This window comes from Polyodon spathula, chromosome 4 (genome assembly GCF_017654505.1).
Source record: "Polyodon spathula isolate WHYD16114869_AA chromosome 4, ASM1765450v1, whole genome shotgun sequence".
In the NCBI taxonomy this organism is placed as follows: domain Eukaryota; kingdom Metazoa; phylum Chordata; class Actinopteri; order Acipenseriformes; family Polyodontidae; genus Polyodon; species Polyodon spathula.
This window is the reverse complement of record NC_054537.1, coordinates 75,619,370-75,638,597: the sequence shown is the minus strand read 5'-3', so window position 1 is coordinate 75,638,597 and position 19,228 is coordinate 75,619,370. Positions and strand designations below refer to the sequence as shown.

Below are 19,228 nucleotides of genomic sequence, written 5' to 3'. Positions count from 1 at the left end.
GTGCACTTGGAAGATAAAGCAGCAGATGTAGGCGTTGCCAGTTGCAATGAATAACCACTTTATTGATTGAATTAATATGGTCCCTGTTTGGGCCAAGACCAGACCACAAAAACAACAGAAGACCCTATCATTCCTACTCCCTGACTCCCACTTTCCCTCTTTCTCAGACTCTCGTTCTACGTCCTTCCCAGGCTTCGTTCACACACACTCTCTCGCAGGCCCTCTTTCACTCTAATTGTCACGTCTCAACGCATTTGTCCGCTCACCACTCAAACCTGCACTTATTACCATGTAGGTGGTATTTATCCCCCCCCCCCCCCCCCCCCCATTATTCCTGCTCCTTTCCCCATTCTGTGTGGCGTGGTTGTACCCTTGCACTACATACAACACATCCACAGGACAAGACAGACCGGACAAACAAACGGAACAACATAAAAGCCCAGCAGACACAGACTGGTGCCTGGGTCGCTACAGTAGGATAGAGTATTAAAATATTTATTTTAAAACAACAAATGTTGTGTGAAACCTTTAACTAATAAATAAATACATACGTTTTACTATGGTAAATTTTTTGTGCTGCTGTATAAATATTAAAAAGTCCCTTTACCGTTAAACATTCTTGAATATGATAATTCATTGGAGTTTTGAGTCTGCCACCTACACAGGAATGTGCCAGTGTAGCTCTAGGTTTCTCATTGGTATGGAATCTGCTTATCACATGCCTCAGTAAAAAAATTGATTTTACAACAGCTAAAATATAAAATAAGAAGAAACAGCGATACCACTGTTTACACGTTAGCACCGACCTTATCTATCTGGGGTGGTATAGTACATTAAACTTGAATGGATATTGCAAATTATAATGCCCCGTTTATTTGTGAACATTTGTTGGGTACATACTTTGAATGTCTTCTAAGACCAAGAGAATGATCTTAAAGCCCTCATAGCAGAGGGAGATAATCTATAGCAGTCATCTCCATTACATATTCTCTGACCTACTACATCTAACTTGGATCAAGCCATAATTTCCTCCATCCTTGTATTAAATGAATGCGAGGATTGTCATGTATGAGTCATACCTTGGGACCTAAAAGGTGTTTGTAATCCACTTCAATTTAAAATAATAATAATAATAATAATAATAATAATAATAATAATAATAATAATAATAATTTTGTAACTAGCCCCATTGACCAGCCCCTATCTCAAAGCTTCTTTTTTACAAAGTGCTGGATACAGAGTGCTGGATACCAACAACAGCAAAAACAACTTTATGTAGTTAAAATATGAACCTGCCTGTTAGTTTTTTCATAGTAGAGCACAAAATGTTTAATGTATAAAATGGTATCCAATACATTAAAATATTTTAACTCTTTCCAGACTGCAAACCTCCAAAGAGTTCCACTAAAAATAACTCCACACAGATATATCAATATAGAATTATTTTCTTACGGAATTGTATTTATTTTTATTTAATTAAAAGTGCACCAACTATTTGGTTGATGGTTTTATTTTCACATATGCTGGTGTTAACATTGACTTCATGACTTCAGAAAATGTATGCATCCTTACCTTTAAAGAATAGCAAGGTATGATTGTAAGCCTAAACTAAACAGGTTAAAAAATAATAATAATAAAAATACCTCTGTATATGATCAGAACTTTGAGACAATTGGTCCCCTTTTAAAGTAGAACAGAAATGCCACGTCGTAGGTTATTCATACATTATGGGTGTGTTTGAGGATGAAGGGCGAACTGGATATTTGCACTTAGAGGGTCAGGTATTTCTCACCAGTCTGGGGAGAGTAAATGTCTGCCCGTGGCCCTCTGAGATCAGCCTGACAAACTGAGAGGCAGATGAAATCCTGCCTTGAAGCACCAGGTAGCTAGTTCACTAGGCTGACCAGGGGGAACTAAGATCACACTGGATGATATAATAATGAAAAAAGTCTTAAGAACTCAGTAAAATTGAGTACTACCTGGGACAAGTGTCTGTACTTGAGTACACTGAGATAGACTTTAGCACACTGAAACCATGGCAGCTTCAAATGCAAAGGTAAGACAATGTACCCTCTTTTTTGATTTGTAAATGCATGTTAAATACAAATTTAAACTGAGCGGGGAATGTCTACAACCAAATTGAGACTTGCATGTACTGAAAATATAGATGACGTATTTACTGAAACCAACCACTAGTTTGGATAAGATGTACAAGAATAGCAATATTGAAAAGAGTTGAGAGTTTCTATGGTTAAAATCACCTGTTAACTAGTACTATATGTATATATTTGTGTACTAAATACTGCCCAAAGGATATTGTGAATTTTATAATGGTAAATCTAGATTACATGGCATTTTTGCGCTCGTCTTACAACCCTTTAACCCCTCCTCCTCCCCTGCCTTGTCAACATTAAAGTTTACTTGGGGTTTGATTGTGAAAGTGGCTACTGTTGTAACTGGCAGAGACAGACACCTAAAAGCCAAAGGAAACAACGCAGAATCTCTAGTGTTATTTCCACATTTTTAGTCAGTACAGCAGTGAGTTTTTTGAAAAAGAAAGATCAGTGGTTACTTAATATAGAGTCACAATAATTAATAGAATATCAAAGGTAATTCTTGCTAGGTATTGATGTCTTTCTTTGTCGTTTATTTGAAAACTACACAAACAAGGGTGCTGTGTAGTGTATGACTCATTAAACATGTTAATGACAAAACAAATACATGTGTGAAATCGATGTCAATTGGGTTCCCAAAAAAAGCCTAATGATGCCTCAACAACAGATTAAACTCATTACACCCTGTTGCCTTTTCGAGGTTCTGGAATTAAGAAGCCTCAAGTCCAAACAACTTATATAATTACCTAAATGTATTGTCACATTTTCTAGAGAAATTTTAAACTGCCATTAGAAGTTACTTTTCAGAATACTCTGTATTTTTTTGGTGCACAAATTTAAGATTATACATTTTATAAATATCTCTGTTGTCAAATATTATACATTTACATTTTAAATCACAATGGGATACTTAGTAATGCTAAAATGATTTGAAAAATGTACTGATTAGTCAAGTAATGCAGCAATCCCTGTACAGTTTGTTGTTTTGCCCACCCTGAAGTCCCTTGAGGCCTAGGGGCCCCGGTGACTGGAGGATTGGAGCTGATGGACTGATTCCAGTTTGTGTATCAAGGTCAAAAATCTCTTCACATAAAGGTTGTCCCCGATAATATGTCTTGCACTGTAAAAGTATGTTTGTGAAAATGAGTTGGGAATCATCAACTATTATATATATATATATATATATATATATATCTGTGTAGGTGTCACACACAGTGCCTCCTTTATAGTGCGTAAACGGTTATCAACATTTGCTCCATAATGTCATTACAGTATCATTTTTACACTTTCGTTATCGTTATACCAAACACAAATAGCATGGTCTTGTAACTATGGCTCCCCACTATATGTTTATAAAGGGTGTGCACTGTGTAATATATATATATATATATATATATATATATATATATATATATATATATATATAATATATATATATATATATATAAACAAAATGTGTGTATTTGTAATTAAGTGTCTGTATTGACATGCTGTTGTATTTATACATGTTGTTAATGTGTGTGTGTATATATATATATATATATAGTAACTTGATTATATACTATTAAATATTAATTATAAATTAATTTAGTTGTTTAATTATATGAAATTAATTAGTTGTTTAAACAACTCTAAAGGGAGACTTATATTTTTATAATATTTTCAACAATGCTGGGTTCTTGCTATATAGTCAGCTGCTATTTTAATTTAATATGACTGATTATTTTAAATAGTTTGATTAATTATGCAGTTGCATGTAAGTTTTATTTGTTGTTGAATGGTTGGTAAACGCAACTTAATTGCATAACTAAAATAAATTAATTCCCTTTTTTGTCAATTATTTTTATTACAATTTTTCAAAAATATAATTTGATTACAAAAAGTGCACAACAATAACAAAAACATTGTTGAATTAATATTGTTGAGATAATTTGACATCTGGTTCAAACAACTGACATAGAATAAGAAGGTCTTAAGATCCCATATTTTTAAAACGCTGTTCAGTTCTACTACAAGCATTGCAACAATCGTCCTAAGTGTGAAGAGTAAGATGTTTCCAATCTGAGAAATCTGGTCCCTTTCCCCTTTCCAATATTTAAGAACTAGTTTCTTTAGTATTACTGATGAATAGCTTCATTTTTAGTGAAAGAAAGACCTTTCCAACCAAAGATGAACTGGCAAGCACAACTAGAATTGGGGCCTCAGTTTAACATGTACTTAATACAGTACTTGAGAAAGATGCCATGACAGACCTTACTGTATTACCTCTGTAAAGGGATTTTCAGAAGAGTACGTTTTGCACTTAGCTGTTTTTCACAGTCAGGAGTGAGTAAACTGGCCGATAGTGACATGTCCACTTCTGCTGAAATGACTTTTTATGATATCCCAGGAACAAAAGGGCACACATGGAAGTTTGCTGTGAGTGTGGAATGTTCAGCCTTCATGAGAAAATGTTTCTTTCCAAATAATTTGTCAGAAATGAGATGCAGCAGAACCACACAGTATTCAGTGACATAATGTGTATATATGCTGCCCTTTTTTTTGGTAATTTTGAAATAACAAAATTAGACAGCATTCATTTAAGTGGTGAAGGATAAACAGTAAGCATATATACAATTAACGCATTTAAGTAAGTGAATAAATTCATGTAGCAACAATGGCAATCAAATAAAAGGAGGTTTACAGTAGTATGGTAAACATATTTTACCATTACTCTATAGATTGTCATACTTGATGTCCTTTATTCCTAATATGGAGCAATCACTTTGAGCAACTACTATTTCAACCTGTGTGTATAAACATACTACTATTATTTATATTTGGCAGACCTTTATCCAATGCAACTTATAGAGACTAGGGTGTGTGAACTATGCACCAGCTGCAGAGTCACTTACAACATCTCACCTGATATAGTGCACAAGGAGGTTAAGTGACTTGCTCAGGGTCACACAGTGAGTCAGTGGCTTAGCAGGGATATGAACCGTGGACCTCCTAGTTACAAGCCCTTTTCTTTAACCACAGCCTCATTATTGTTTTAAAAGATGCAGTAGCAACTAAGGTACAAATTGACAGTGTGATATGTTGGAATGAACACAATATTATAATAGGAAGTTCATAATATTATTATGCATGTTTATTTCAATAGAAAGTAAACAGATCATTTTTGAGATAGTAGATGAAATTTAGCTCTCCCTTCCATGCTATGTTAAAAATATCCAAATACATGCTCATTATTTCATGGCTTTGTTGTAGGCGCTAGCTTTATATGAGCCTACATCTATTTACATTTTAATCAAAACTGTTTTTTTCATGGTAATCGCTGACACCTGTTATAAATCCCTAAAGGTGACCTGTCGATAAATATAATTGAATATCACTGGTTTAGCACATACATAAAATAATGCTGATGCTAACAGGTAGCGAGTGTTGTGTAGTGATAAATATCTGTATACATTAATGGGATGGTGTTATTTTTAATCAAAAATATTTAAAATTACATTTTGTATTATTAATGGCAAGCATTTCCAACAGGCTCCACAACCTACCGCCTATTGAAATAAATGCACAATACAGTACGTCGGTAAATATGTATGCATAGCCTGCAAATTGCATTCTGTGTTATATTTACATATCGTACAATTGCATTATACGCTTAAGCCGCTGATATAAATTCAAGACTTTGTTTGAATCATAAACCTTGTGATGTGATACCTGGGAGAAGGCAGCAGCACTAGAGGCTATAGAGCAGGGCTTTCCCTTAGAAAAGTGTACCACTGTATTTTTGCAGTTTTGCCATGCTTGTCCCATGGTGATGCTATGCATTTACCATAATTTATGGTTTGCCATGTTTATTATCATGTTTTACCCTACCCTACCGTTTTGTTTTTACAGTGCTTACCTATACTTTACCTTGATTCCACTATTGTTTAATACACTTTGCTACGCTTTTCCTAAGGTAAACTTTTATAAGGATTTCTTATAGTCATAGATTTCCCAGCAGCCTTTGGAGTTCCTTTCCAACTGTTGTGTCTCCTATACGTTATGTCATTGTGTAACACATGATTCTCTTTCACCAAAAATGAAAGCACTTTTCCATTGAGCTAAGCATAGTGAATATAACTGTACAATTTAAGTGATTGATTAAACCTCCAACCTTAACAGTTAATCAGGCAATATTCTGTAGAACTAAAAAATACATTTCCAATACACATTGAGTGGTGTGGAATACATCATTTATATGGCAGCTTTTAAAATGTGTTTGCAAGCAATGCAAAATCTGGAAAAAGTATTTTCTCTATTTTCTTAAGTTTTTTCTGCCGTCATTTATCACTAGAAGTCATTCAAACATTATAACACGCAAACATGAGTAAAAGTGTTTATAAAATGTATTTTAGTTTAACAAACTGTAAACTTCATTTAATTAACTAAAATGTACCTTAAAAACAAGTCTTTAACAACAATTCCTTAAAACAGTGGTTTTTTGAATAAGTGCTCAATATTAATATAAACTACAGCAAACTGAAAACAAATATATTTTATGTGAACTTTTTGTTGTGTGTTAATTGTACTGCTGTTATTTCAGAGGCTCAGGTGTTGTGTTAGTTAATTTAATTAATAGTGTGTGACTTTAGCATGTTCAAATACTGTTTTTGATCATGCTGTATTAACCAACCATCCAGAGTTCACTTGTGATTACCCTCTGGAAGAGACTCGGGGAAGCTCTGGCTGACAGTTTACCTTTAACAATTCAGCAAATACGCATTCAGTGAATATTAAATCATTCATTTAGCCAGCCTCGATTTCAGTTGTATTTGAAAAATTGTGTTAAGACTACACATGTTTGCTTCATGCTTTTGAATAGGATGTTCTCAATCCATCCATTATTGTTGATTATTACTGTATTCGATTAGGAAATCAGTTGGTGATTACACCGTCTGATTTATGGCTGGTTAAGTAGGCCCCTAATTAGGTTCAGGTAAGGTAGTCCAAGATTAGTGCTATGTGAAACCAAGCAATATTATAGAGTTTTCACACTCTGTTGAATCTGGTAGTCAGATCCAGGAGTAGTTAATGCAGCTTTGCTCCCTGTTCTGTTCACACTAAAAACTAATCCCAAATTTGATGCAGTTTAGTTTTTCTTCAGTGTAGACACACTAAAGCTGGAGTTGACTTTGCAGGGCAGTTCTGTGTAAAGCACATTTTTATAAGCATAATACATGCAGAATCCAAAAAGTCACATTATTTTTGAATGTGGCTTTGGTTTCACATGCTAATGCAGGGTAACATTACTAGTAATTCATGCAGACTTGAAACTACCCCCGGATGTGGATTAGTTAGTCCAGTAGTCAGTCACACTCAAAATGCATGAAGGTAAAAATGAACAAAACAAGGTGTGAGTCTTGCTTCATTTCAAACTCAACACCACTCTAAAGTACCAGTGTGAAAATGGTAGTAGAATAATACAAGTGCAGAATATGGTAGATGCTATTGTGAATATGAGGATCACTAACGTAGGACTGTAAGCTTATTAGTTGTGCTGTTTGAAAGCATGTTATGACACTTGGTTGACTACGCTACTCTATTGTAACAGAACAGTTGCCAAATACGTATAACTGCTGAGCTGATACAGCTTGTTATAATTGTGAATTGTAGGTTTCATCTGCATCAAGGCGAGGAGTCAGGCCATGGCTGATTATTTGGGCCCTTGTTGCTCTGCAGTCTCTTCATTCCTATGGACAGGATTATTCTGGATACCATTCAGGTGAGTGAAACTTTCCTTATTCATTTATAACACAAGAGACTGTGCAACATACTTTATTTTTAATGTCAGTTAATTCATTTGATTGTATTTCATCATCATATGTGAAGTTTATGCTTAATTATCTGTCTTGTTAAAGGAGATTACAATTCCCATATCAATGAAGGGTCAGCGGTAGAAGACTTAAATGGAGAGCCATCAGGATACCCCCATCCAGGTAGCAAATTGTATGATACATACTTGACGTGAATTGTCTATGTCTAGGCAGATCTCAGATTCACTAGTTTGAAAGAAACACCTTGTACAAAATGTGTAACTTGATTTCAGTGTACCTATGCATAAAAAAAGAAACTTCTTATTGGTAACCATTCTCTTCTTGTCTCATGGGGTCAGTTGCATCTTAAGTGTGTGTATATATACCATGTATATAGTTTCAATACATAACCTTGCAAGAACCTTATAATTCCAGCAACTCGTTGTCGGCGATATGCACAGAATGCCAGTCCATGGCAACAGGGTTAGTGAAGGCACTAGTGCATACAACACATTTACACATATATAGAGAACTGCTGTGTTATGAAACTTAGTAAAGACATTTCATAGAAAGACATTAGTCTGTTTTTAATTTGAATTGTGTATAGAAATATAGACCAACACATATTCCTGACCAATCCCTCATACTAACCCTGATGATTTTGCATGTAACAAACTCTTTCAGATGAGTATCCTGTGGAGCCCACACCTGGTTATGAAGAGCACACAGCTTCTGGCTACCCCTACCCCCAAACTACTCCACTGGTTACAATGATCACTGAAGAGGAGTACCCCTACACCACCACCACACAGTCCTATGTTGCTGCTAAAGAGGTCACCACCATGACTACTAGAGTGCCGTACCGCTACCCAGCAACCACCCCCAATCCATATGATGATTACTTACCTTCCCCTGAAGTCTATGATGACGAAGGTATTTGTTTAAAATGTTTTAGTCACTTCATAGGGAAATTAATTTTTCTAAATAAATTGGCCAGATTAACAGTATTTGGTAAATTATATGCAAAATTTAAAAATCCCTTTAGTGTAATAGGCTGTTGCGCACAAGACATGTTATTCATATACAAACTAAATGCCTGACTTGTGTATTCTGTAAATATTATAAAATGTATATATTTACTGTTGTCAGTTTCACTCACAGTGGGTAAGACCAGTATATTTGTTAAACTTGTGTAAAGGCTGATGCTGTGGTAGGTTTTCAGTTACCGGTAGGTGCTTCTATATTTAAAACTGTACAATTACCGTTGTTTCATGAGAAATCTCCACACAGACTCCACACTGTTAACTCAGACTTACTAATGTCATTACTGAAATCTGTATTTATGGCATGATTTGGTTTTAGAAATGACCACTAAGAGATCACAACTTGAATCCCTGTCCCCTCTGCAACTTTGGCAACTTTGTGTAAGTTAAAAAATATATAAAAAATTCAGAGGAGGAAGAAACTGTCGAACACCCCCAAGTTGTCATTTTTAACTCCACCTCAGTCTTGTTGCCAACTCAGAAATTCACTGTTTCATGCTCATCATTCGACAAAGAACCAACTAATTTTATACAGCTTGGATCGTTGTTCTCGTTGAAGCTCTTTATGATCTTCTTATATATGTATACAGAATAGCATATCTATTCTTTAGAAATTTATCTACTCCCCCATATATATATATATATATATATAGTATATATATATATATATATATATAATATAACAAAACATCAATATAAATATCAAACAAGAACATCAATCTATCTAGATATTCCTACCATACCATCTGAAATATATGAAACATAAATATTTAATATATGAAATGGCAAATGGCAAAATGACCCTTGGTAAATTCTTCCATGAGTAATAGTGAAGTGTGAAATGACTCAAATAGAGCATGACTCCTGTGACTCAAGATCACTTGCACTGGACTAAATACAAACACTGCTTTCATTTGTTTTATTTTTTTTTACAAAACAAATATATTGTTTGTTCAGATCATGTTTTTGGTGTTTTTTATTATGATTTGTAATGGTCAGTCTGGGGTTTTCCCAGAATGTTACTGTCACCCTCATACAGTAAACAAACACACTAATCCCCCTCTATTCCTCTCCTCCATCATTGAGTTATCATGTACCACTGTCATCACTGTCAGTGCCGCCCCTTTTCAAATGAACGACCTTCTTCACTGCTCTCCTCACCTACAAAAGAAATATGCACCAAACACTAAAATGTACAAACAAATTCAGCTCGACAATGTAAACAAATATGACAGCCAGGATATAAACTGGATTATGCAGCAGTCAAGCCAGAATGAGAGCTGTATGCCAAAAAACTTTGATAACTACGCAGTATGAACTTCAAAAACATATAGCCCCCTGTCACTAACAATAATCTTCCTTCTGGGCAGTGCGTTTCTATTATAGCCCTCCTCTCCAGTCCATATTATCTATCTATCTATCTATCTATCTATCTATCTATCTATCTATCTATCTATCTATCTATCTATCTATCTATCAGGATGCCACATTGTGTCAGCTTATCCAAGGTGTCGAGTTAACCAGCGGTGCAATGAGCCATGGCATTAACATGCATATAAGTAACAGTGCTCACACTTTTACAGTATTACAGTACTTACACGTTTATGAAAACAGTTGAAAGAATTGCAGTGAATGAATCAATTACAGTACTGTACAAACTTGGTGTAGTGTCCTTACTCTTTAGTAAAAATGTAATGAAGATTCAGATACACAGGTGGGTCTCAGTTCACATGAACTTTATTGCATGGTTTATTAGTTCACATTAATGACGTTTATTACTATTCTCCTGCACTAATTTGCCACTCTGCTGCTGCTAAATTTGCGTCTGCTCCAGTGTCCGTCTCGCAGATTTAAAGTAACGAATGTTAAATGTATCGAGGTAGCCATCTTGCTTACAGTTACAGATGTACGCCTCTTACTACTATGAACTACACACACCGACATGTGTGTGTGCTGTGTTTGCAGATTAATCAAAAAAATTGGACTTTTTTGTTTTTACTTTACCTGACCTTCTGTCATTTTGATCTTTTTTTTTCTTTATACATATATGAACACACACACACACACACATATGTGTATATGTGTATATATAATATATATATATATATATATATATATATATATATATATATATATATATATCTAATATATATATATATATATATCGCATTTTATGCTTCTTAGTTTTTTTTAACATGTTTTATTACATTGTATGTTATTTCAGATGCCATTTTAATAATTGTTTTCAGCTAGAAATCAACCAGACAGACTACAAATATCCATCAGTGATGGTCGCCCAATCAAAAGTCTTTGCGATTATTATTGCTGGTAGCTCTGTGGTTCAGCTTTAATTGTTTGTCACTGTGCATAACTGTGAATAGTTATGGAATTATTGAATTACCCTATTAAAGGAGGGTAGATCATCAATGCTGTTGGCTAATCTTCGCTGGGCATTTCTTATAAGAGATGATTGCAGTGCACATAATCTTGTAATGCTGTTACACGGTACTGTATATTTGTATGTGTATAAATACATTATTTTAATTGACATTTAGTTTTTAAATGGAAATTAATCTATTCTGTTCTGTTCCCATATTTTAGCAGTATTGTAAGCCAATTTGGAAATCTGTGATGCAATCTTGATGTTACTGAAAGAAGAAAAGATTAGGTATAGTGTCATACTTCTTTAAAGAGTAAGTAGCAGTATTCCAAAAAATATTGTGTTAGACGTCCCCACTTGTTGTTACAACTGTTTAAATAATGTACCTTTTCTTTGTTAACATCCTGACAACTTTTTTACACTTCTAAGTTTAAATTCTGTTTCAAAGCTCTTTTCAAACTGTCCGCTCTAGTGCATTGGGGGTCCTCTAAATCACTGCAGGAAGTTTTAAAACAAAACAAAAACAAGAAGTTGTCTGGATTTTCTGTTCTGTACCACATCCTGGATTGTTGTTGCTGTTACCTGTTTGACAAAGGGGGCAATAATCCTTACATTATCAGTGCACTGGAGTGGACATTTTGAAAAGAGCTTTGAAAACTTTGAAAGAGACTTTAAAGTTGTAAGTGTGAAAAGCTGTCAGGATGTTAACAGTGAAAAGAAAAATTACAGGTCTGTTATTTAAACAGTTGTAGCAGTAGATGGAGTCATGTAACGCTATATTTTTCAGAACCCCGCTACTTACTCTTTAAGGAAAGGCAGCCATGAAAGACTGGTTGGTCTACATGCATCTGGGAATTATTGGTGACTGACGGTGTAAAACAGGAATGGACAACTCTGGCCTTTCCTGACAATGTCTTTTATTCCAAATACGTTCTTAATTCTTTATTTGAACAAATAAAACCTCAGTCCAGGTCCGAAAGCAGTTAACTACATTTACTTCATTATATCTCTTATACTTTGAGTTGCCCATTCTCGGAGTAATATAACAGCAGTTGTGACAATAAGTGGCATAGTCAGATATGCACAATAATCTAAACATCTAATGCAGGGTGTGAGGCACATTAGTTTGCAGGTTGTATGTAAACTTCAACATACAGTATGTATGTTTTCTAATGTGATGATGGCAAGTATAGTTTTTGACTCAATTAAACAGCTCACATGACTAGTCCAGAGCACTGAAGCAACTTCAAAGAGGGCAAGTCAGATTCTGAAAATGTGAAACCTGACCAAAAACTAGACCTTCATTGGTCTGTTTGACCCCTCCTTACAGGGACGGATGTTCTTGCGGAGATGAGGGTACCCAGTGCCGTGGGAGTGAATATTGTGCCAGGAACCCAGCAGGACATAAGTGCTTATCGCCTTGGCCCAAAAGTGCAGGTTAGACGGGAAACAAGGTATGGAATTCTGTGTACAGTATTTTACATGGTTATCAAATTGTCTTTTAGCCTTGTCTGTGAAGTGAGATACTGCAGTCTAGTCATAAACTGGTAACAATGCCACTTAGTTCTCAATTTGCATGGAACAGTGTTATATATAGTAATACGTAATTGAAATAAGTAATCTGATTACATTTAACTTCACTGCTCCTATTCAGAGATGTGTATTTAAACCGTTATAAATCCCCAAATACTGTATTGATATAATGCCAGAATATATACATTTTAAATGGAAAATAGGTATCCCGGAGGTGCAGGTGATGGTCATTTGCAAATATCTAACATAATACGGAAAGGTGTTCAATTTGTGACTCTTGATCCCTTTCCTTTTGTCCACCCTCCATACATCAATATTGTATGTCTCCACTATGAACACTAATACAGAACTGGCATTGATTATGCATAGTGGACATGAGCATGTTGACAAGTGCCTGAATACACATGCTAGAAAAAAGCAGTGCCCCCATAGCTCCCAGATAGCACCTGGAATGTTGCTTTTCTCCCTTTGCGCAGACTGGTTCAGCCTCATGGGTTCCCTCAGGAGTTCTCAGTGGTTTCCACGTTTCGGATGCTGGAGGACACGCCGCAGGAGGTGTGGAACCTGGTGGATGTGAAGGACCGGGAAGGTGGAGACCAGTTCCACCTGCGGCTCTATGGGGAGCTTGACGCTGTCGATGTCTTCAACGCGGCCGCTGCTGGGGAGGAGAAGGTCACCACTTTTGAAAACATAGGCCGCCTCTTCGATGGAGAGTGGCACAAGCTCTCGCTCAGTGCTCACAGGAACCAGCTCACCCTGTACGTGGATTGCCAGCAGGTCGGCAGCGCCCCCTTCAGTCAGTACGGATCCATCAGAACTGATGGTTTGACATCTTTAGCCACAAGAAGTAGGGATGCTGCAACCCTTCCTGTGAGTACCGTAGCTACCATGCTTATTAGTCTATGGTATTATATTGATTAATGCGTGATGACATCCTGAGGGCATGGCATTTGTGTAAATGTTGTGGTGTGAGTTGTAGGCTGGTGGCATGTTTGAAAAGTGCAGAGTACTCAATATTGTGCTTTACTTTTCTTTTCTTTAGTTTCTTTAGTACGTCTCTGTGATTTTAGAACCTACCAGAGCCAAATGTGAATCTGATTGACTGAGGCGATGATCATGTTGACTAGTGGTCCAGATAAGCTGCATAACTGCCGTTTTTACACATTAATAAATCAGAAATACTTACTAAATTTAAACTGAATGCGTAGAAATACGCACAGCAATTTTGCTGCACAGCTTGTCTGCCTCCCCTAAAACTTCCACTAACAACTACATCTCCCAGAATACAATGTCTTCAGTTACTAGGCAACTGTACACAAGAAAACCAACCCAACAAACATTATCCAATCTCGGGCTAGTCCTGTTGTCTTTGCAGCCAATCACAGTAAGAATAAGAACAATTCGAAGCTACACAGGTTGAAGCATAAACACCCCAGTCCAGCTACAAATCCAACTGCAACTATCATCAGAGGCAACCACTAAAAAAAAGGTGCCTATAATATTAAACCAACTGTTTTATAATGTATTAATGCATGTCCTTATTGTTTATCTGTACAGCTTTATATTGAAGTTTTAACATGCTCACTGAGTTTAAGAATTTAATGTTAAAATATAAGTAACATAATTAAATTGGAGAGTCAGTGTGATACCTCGGAAAAAATGCTGAGCCGATAAAGAACCTTGTAGAACACATGCATGATTGTACAGAAGTTGAAAGTAACATTGCAGTTAAAATGGAAGGCTTTTTGTTAATGCCTACCCCATTACCATTAAAGATTGTACAATGTTTATCGAGATTACTCATGACTTCAAGGTAATGTTGTATTTTACCCCCTGAAAATAAATTTTACTCTCTGTTAAAATTAGAGGGTAAATTACTCCCAGACCCAAAACATAATCTGGAGCACTGATGTTGTTGATCTATTGTTTTCTATAAAGCATTCAGTCTTTAGATGTGTTTCATCTGACCAGACTCTGAAACAGTTCTTGATGAGCAGGTTGTTTGAATGGTTGTCAGTAGAATGGTTCTGAAACCACACACAGTGCAGGTTGAAACAGGGCTCAGAACATGCAACTTACATGGGTGTAGGAGTAATCTCTGCCACCTGTGCTTTCCCCTTTTGAGCAGAGATTTCTATACCTTGTTGCTAGTGGAGATGTAACTATTCTGAATGTTGGTTCAATGAACACAGAGCTCAACAGGAATACATATTTGACTCCACAGATGAGTTATGGCAATAAATAGAATGATATCTTCTTTTTTGTTATATCAAATAAACATTTTCCCAGATTTGCCTTCCATTCCAACAGTCTTGTTTTTCTTTTTACTTCACTTGGTTGTAAGGCCAGAAGGGTCCTAAAAATCAAAAAGAAAAAAACAAATAAGAGTGCCAAGCAGTATATAGGCAACCTTATTTTCGATGGGTTTTGAGCATCAGGCTTTTGTACTTTTGACAGCAAAATCAATCAGAATGACTTTCTATCTCACAGGTTGATGTTCAGAAACTGCAGATTTACAGCAACCCCAACAAAGCAGGAGATGAACCCTGCTGTGACATCCCAGGAACTGTGAGTGTGGAGCAATAAATGTGCCAGATAGTAAACTTGCATCAAACAAAGTACTGTACAACAGATAGAAATCCTGACTTTTTGTCTCTTTCTTTCTTATAGAAAGATGAACGGGTAAGTTATGCATTCATTTATTTATTTATTCTCATTAATGCACGCAGTTCATGTATTTTTTATTTTTTCTTTTTTTTACATTTTGTTACACATTTTATCGGTTCTATTAATCATCATCTGTGTGTTGTTATTTTGTATCCCTCACAGTGTGCTTTGCTGGGATTAAGTCCCGGCCCAACAGAATGTGACTGTATGCCAGGGGAGCCTGGCTTTGCTGGTTTTGCCGGCCCAAAAGTAAGTCCTATTTTCTACTTGCTTTAATATGCTATGCTAGCGATTTAGTTTTGTTTATTTAAGTAAAGCTGTACATGTGCATTAATTCATTTGGATCTTACTAGTTGGCATGAAACCAGCTGTGAACGATCAAGGATGTGGTTGTCATAGAGACATTAAAGGCACAAGGTAGCGTCTTCCCACTTTTCTTGCTTTGATATGGATAGCTCTTGTGCATGGCATCTTCTTGGGAGATATACACACAGCCTGTTCATTTCACCTGCCACTAAATAAACAGAGAATAGGGAGCCTAATTCACTATGTATGTAAAGTGTTGTAAATCACTGCTCCTATTCAGAGATGTGTTGTTACATTCTGCATGTGACTCCCAAGGCGTTAATTAATGCAATTAAGGCTACTTGTGTAGGTAAAGGAACTATTGTTGATTGAGTAACATGTTTCCCACATTGGTATCCAATCAAGGGTACATAAGGACATTTTTATTTTATTATGTAACATGTTCCCATGTGTTGCTAAACAACTGTTTACGTAAGGTGTGTGTATTGTTTTAATTTTTTATTGTTTTACATTTTTACCACTTTTTTAAACTTTTAAATTGCATTCCCTGCCTCAAGATGGCTTCCCATGCACCTGCATGGACCTCTCAGAGCTACATTTCCCATCGCCCTCCTGCTCACTGGTAAATCCATCTAAGTTACATATGTGAGCAGGAGGATGATGCGAAATGTAGTTCTGAGGTATATGGGAAGCCATCTTGAGGCAGGGAACTTTTTAAATATTTAAAAAGTGGTCAAAATGTTAAAAAAAAAAAAAAAAAAAGAAAAAAAAATGAAAACAATACACACACCTTACGTTAACAGTTGTAGCAACACATGGGAACATGTACCACAATAAAATAAAAAGTTCCTTATGCACCCTTTAACACGCCCACAAGGTTTCGGTGATCCTCTGTAAATTACTGTTTGTGGAATGAGCAGTATTATGTGATGCACTGCCATTAAGGATTCTCTCCCCTACCAGTAAGATGAGATGATGTTAGAAGCACCATAACTACTAATGCAGACAAACCTGGCTCTTTAGCATAGCGGTTCCAACCCTTTGTTTGTAGTGTGCGTAGTTGTTGGTATGTGCCCAGCCTTCGTCTCTATAATATTGGTGCCGTCACTTGGACAACAGTGAGATTTAATCTGCACCTAAGAGATTTGTCTATGTACATGGACAAAATAAATGATTGTAGGTGAATGGGAACGGGAACATATATATAATTTCACATGTCATATTTACCAGAATACACAAACTATGGGGATATACTCAGGTTGGTAGCCATTCTGGTTTTAATTAGGCCAAGAATTGTATGCAGTTCCCCCCACAAGGGAAACATGAATCCTAGCATTCCAATCAATTGCAAAGACGCGCAAAGAATATGCGGTTGTTGTGTGTAAGTTTTTACCTTATAGGAATAAAAGCAATGACATTACAATAATCTGTACTGTGTGGTATTTTTTACTGATATTTATTCCACTAGGGCAGAGTGTTGCTGGGGGACAGGTTAATGATTACACTCTGGTGTACCAGCTGTACTTGGAGATCTTTGATGTTTTTTTTTTTTATATATATATATATATATACACCCCAGAACTAAACATGTGATTTTTCCTTGCAGGGTAGCCGTGGTGAGCAGGGCCAGCAGGGTTTTCCTGGCGAACAAGGCAGAGAGGTAATTAAAAAAAAAATTAAATAAGAGATTACATTTTTTTTTTCATTTGGATGCTGTTTGCTTATCAGCTGTTATAAAAAGAACTAAGATAAAGCCAGGTTGTTTTTGAAAGCATATTTCAAACAACTAAATGGGGGGAGGGGGGGATTTTTAAAAAATAAAACTAAAAAGTACAGAAAAGAACATTTAATCCAGCTGAAAGCAAATATTTCTAAAGCATGCCAATACTAAATTGCAAAAATATGACTAAAATATGTATATATTTGACACGAAGTAATAAAGAGAAATTATATATACAAGAGTTGAACTATATAGAACTGTGGATATTGAAATTTAACATGCTGTTTGAATTATTTTGGTGTCACTATGTTGCCCATGTTATGAAATAAACATCTGTACCATATATAAGCAAGTTTGACAGGATAGAGTAACTTAGTAATTTAACTATTTGCCCATAAAATGACTTTGTATGTTACTCAGATATGTTCACCTTGTTTTTAGGGATATAAAGGCTCCAAAGGTGCACCAGGAAGAGGAGGGGACCCTGGTCCTGTGGTAAGGTTATAGTGTAATTAGCAATAAGGATTCTCAATATTTTAGCTCAGTTTTAGTAAATCAAACTCCAGTCCTGGCATCACTACACAGGTCGCCAGTTCACTATACAGTAGAATTTGGTGGTGTCTTGGAAAAGCTTGATATGTCAAATTAAAAAAAAAATAAATAAATAAATCTGGAAAATGTAAAGGGATTTAGTGAAAAAGCTTGATAGTTATTGGTTTGCAATTAAGTAAGGATAGGATAGGTTGTCAAAATGGTGGTTGTTCCTTCCTAAATGTATTTTGTGTTGCATCAACACAACCAATTCCATCCAAACTTCAGCCTAGTTTTTTTCTAAATTAGAAGATATCTGGTATGGGACTAAAATCCTAGTGCACACACACTTTTTTAAAAATATTTTAATGTTTTATAATTTTTATAATCAGAGTGCTCAATGCTAGGATACTTGCGATATAAAATTCTAAAATTAAACCATTTTTTACAGTACTGTACTTAAATTGTGTGTGTGAGGAGTCAACCACCAAGAATGAGAAAAACGTCATTTGGACTCACTGGTTTTATTTTGTGAACGTACGCGCAGCATGACCTGCTACATTCAAAGTATGCAAGGAAATGTGTATTTATGTAACAAAATACAATTAAAAACTACCTGGAGTTAAGGAATAACAAGCGAGTAGAGTGTGTGTTAACCTTCAAAATACACTGAAGAATTCTTGAATTTGATCATTTCAATTACAAATCAAAGAGCAAAACATTTTCAATAAATTATCAGTATAGAAATTGTTAACACTGGTGACGTCTTCAAAAATCAGAAGTTGATTCCACTGGACATACTTTGCCACTTCTGACAATGTTACCTGAATCAATTGAAGACAATATAATGCATATCAAGTCAAAGTTACAGACAGACAGAAAAAAACAAACGATGACAAAAAATCTGAATAGGATATGACTATGAATGTTTTCTTTTCAGGGTGATTCTGGTCCTAAAGGTTCTGATGGCCCTTCAGGATTTTCTGGAGTCATGGTGAGTAGTTTTTATTTAAAAACAATTTTCACTTGGGTTGTCTTTTATCATGTAATTGTAATAATGTAATATACTTTGTTTTTTGCAGGGTATTCCAGGACCTCCAGGTGACCCAGGTGAGACGGGTGGTTCTGGCTCAAAGGTACGT

General features: G+C 35.7%; 1 protein-coding gene across 1 annotated transcript in view; it reads left to right on the top strand.

Annotated features, from left to right (window-relative positions):
* The first annotated feature begins 1,811 nt into the window (after window positions 1-1,811).
* Window positions 1,812-19,228, top strand: part of LOC121314856 (collagen alpha-1(XXII) chain-like) — a 35,376-nt gene continuing 17,959 nt past the window's right edge. Inside the window, exons 1-13 of the mRNA XM_041248573.1 lie at window positions 1,812-2,056; window positions 7,767-7,875; window positions 8,012-8,089; window positions 8,591-8,839; window positions 12,660-12,783; window positions 13,339-13,732; window positions 15,353-15,430; window positions 15,533-15,544; window positions 15,692-15,778; window positions 17,442-17,495; window positions 17,997-18,050; window positions 19,027-19,080; window positions 19,169-19,222. Of these exons, the coding sequence (XP_041104507.1) occupies window positions 2,036-2,056; window positions 7,767-7,875; window positions 8,012-8,089; window positions 8,591-8,839; window positions 12,660-12,783; window positions 13,339-13,732; window positions 15,353-15,430; window positions 15,533-15,544; window positions 15,692-15,778; window positions 17,442-17,495; window positions 17,997-18,050; window positions 19,027-19,080; window positions 19,169-19,222 (1,368 nt within the window). The 5' untranslated portion in view covers window positions 1,812-2,035. The remainder of the gene's footprint in view (window positions 2,057-7,766; window positions 7,876-8,011; window positions 8,090-8,590; window positions 8,840-12,659; window positions 12,784-13,338; window positions 13,733-15,352; window positions 15,431-15,532; window positions 15,545-15,691; window positions 15,779-17,441; window positions 17,496-17,996; window positions 18,051-19,026; window positions 19,081-19,168; window positions 19,223-19,228) is intronic.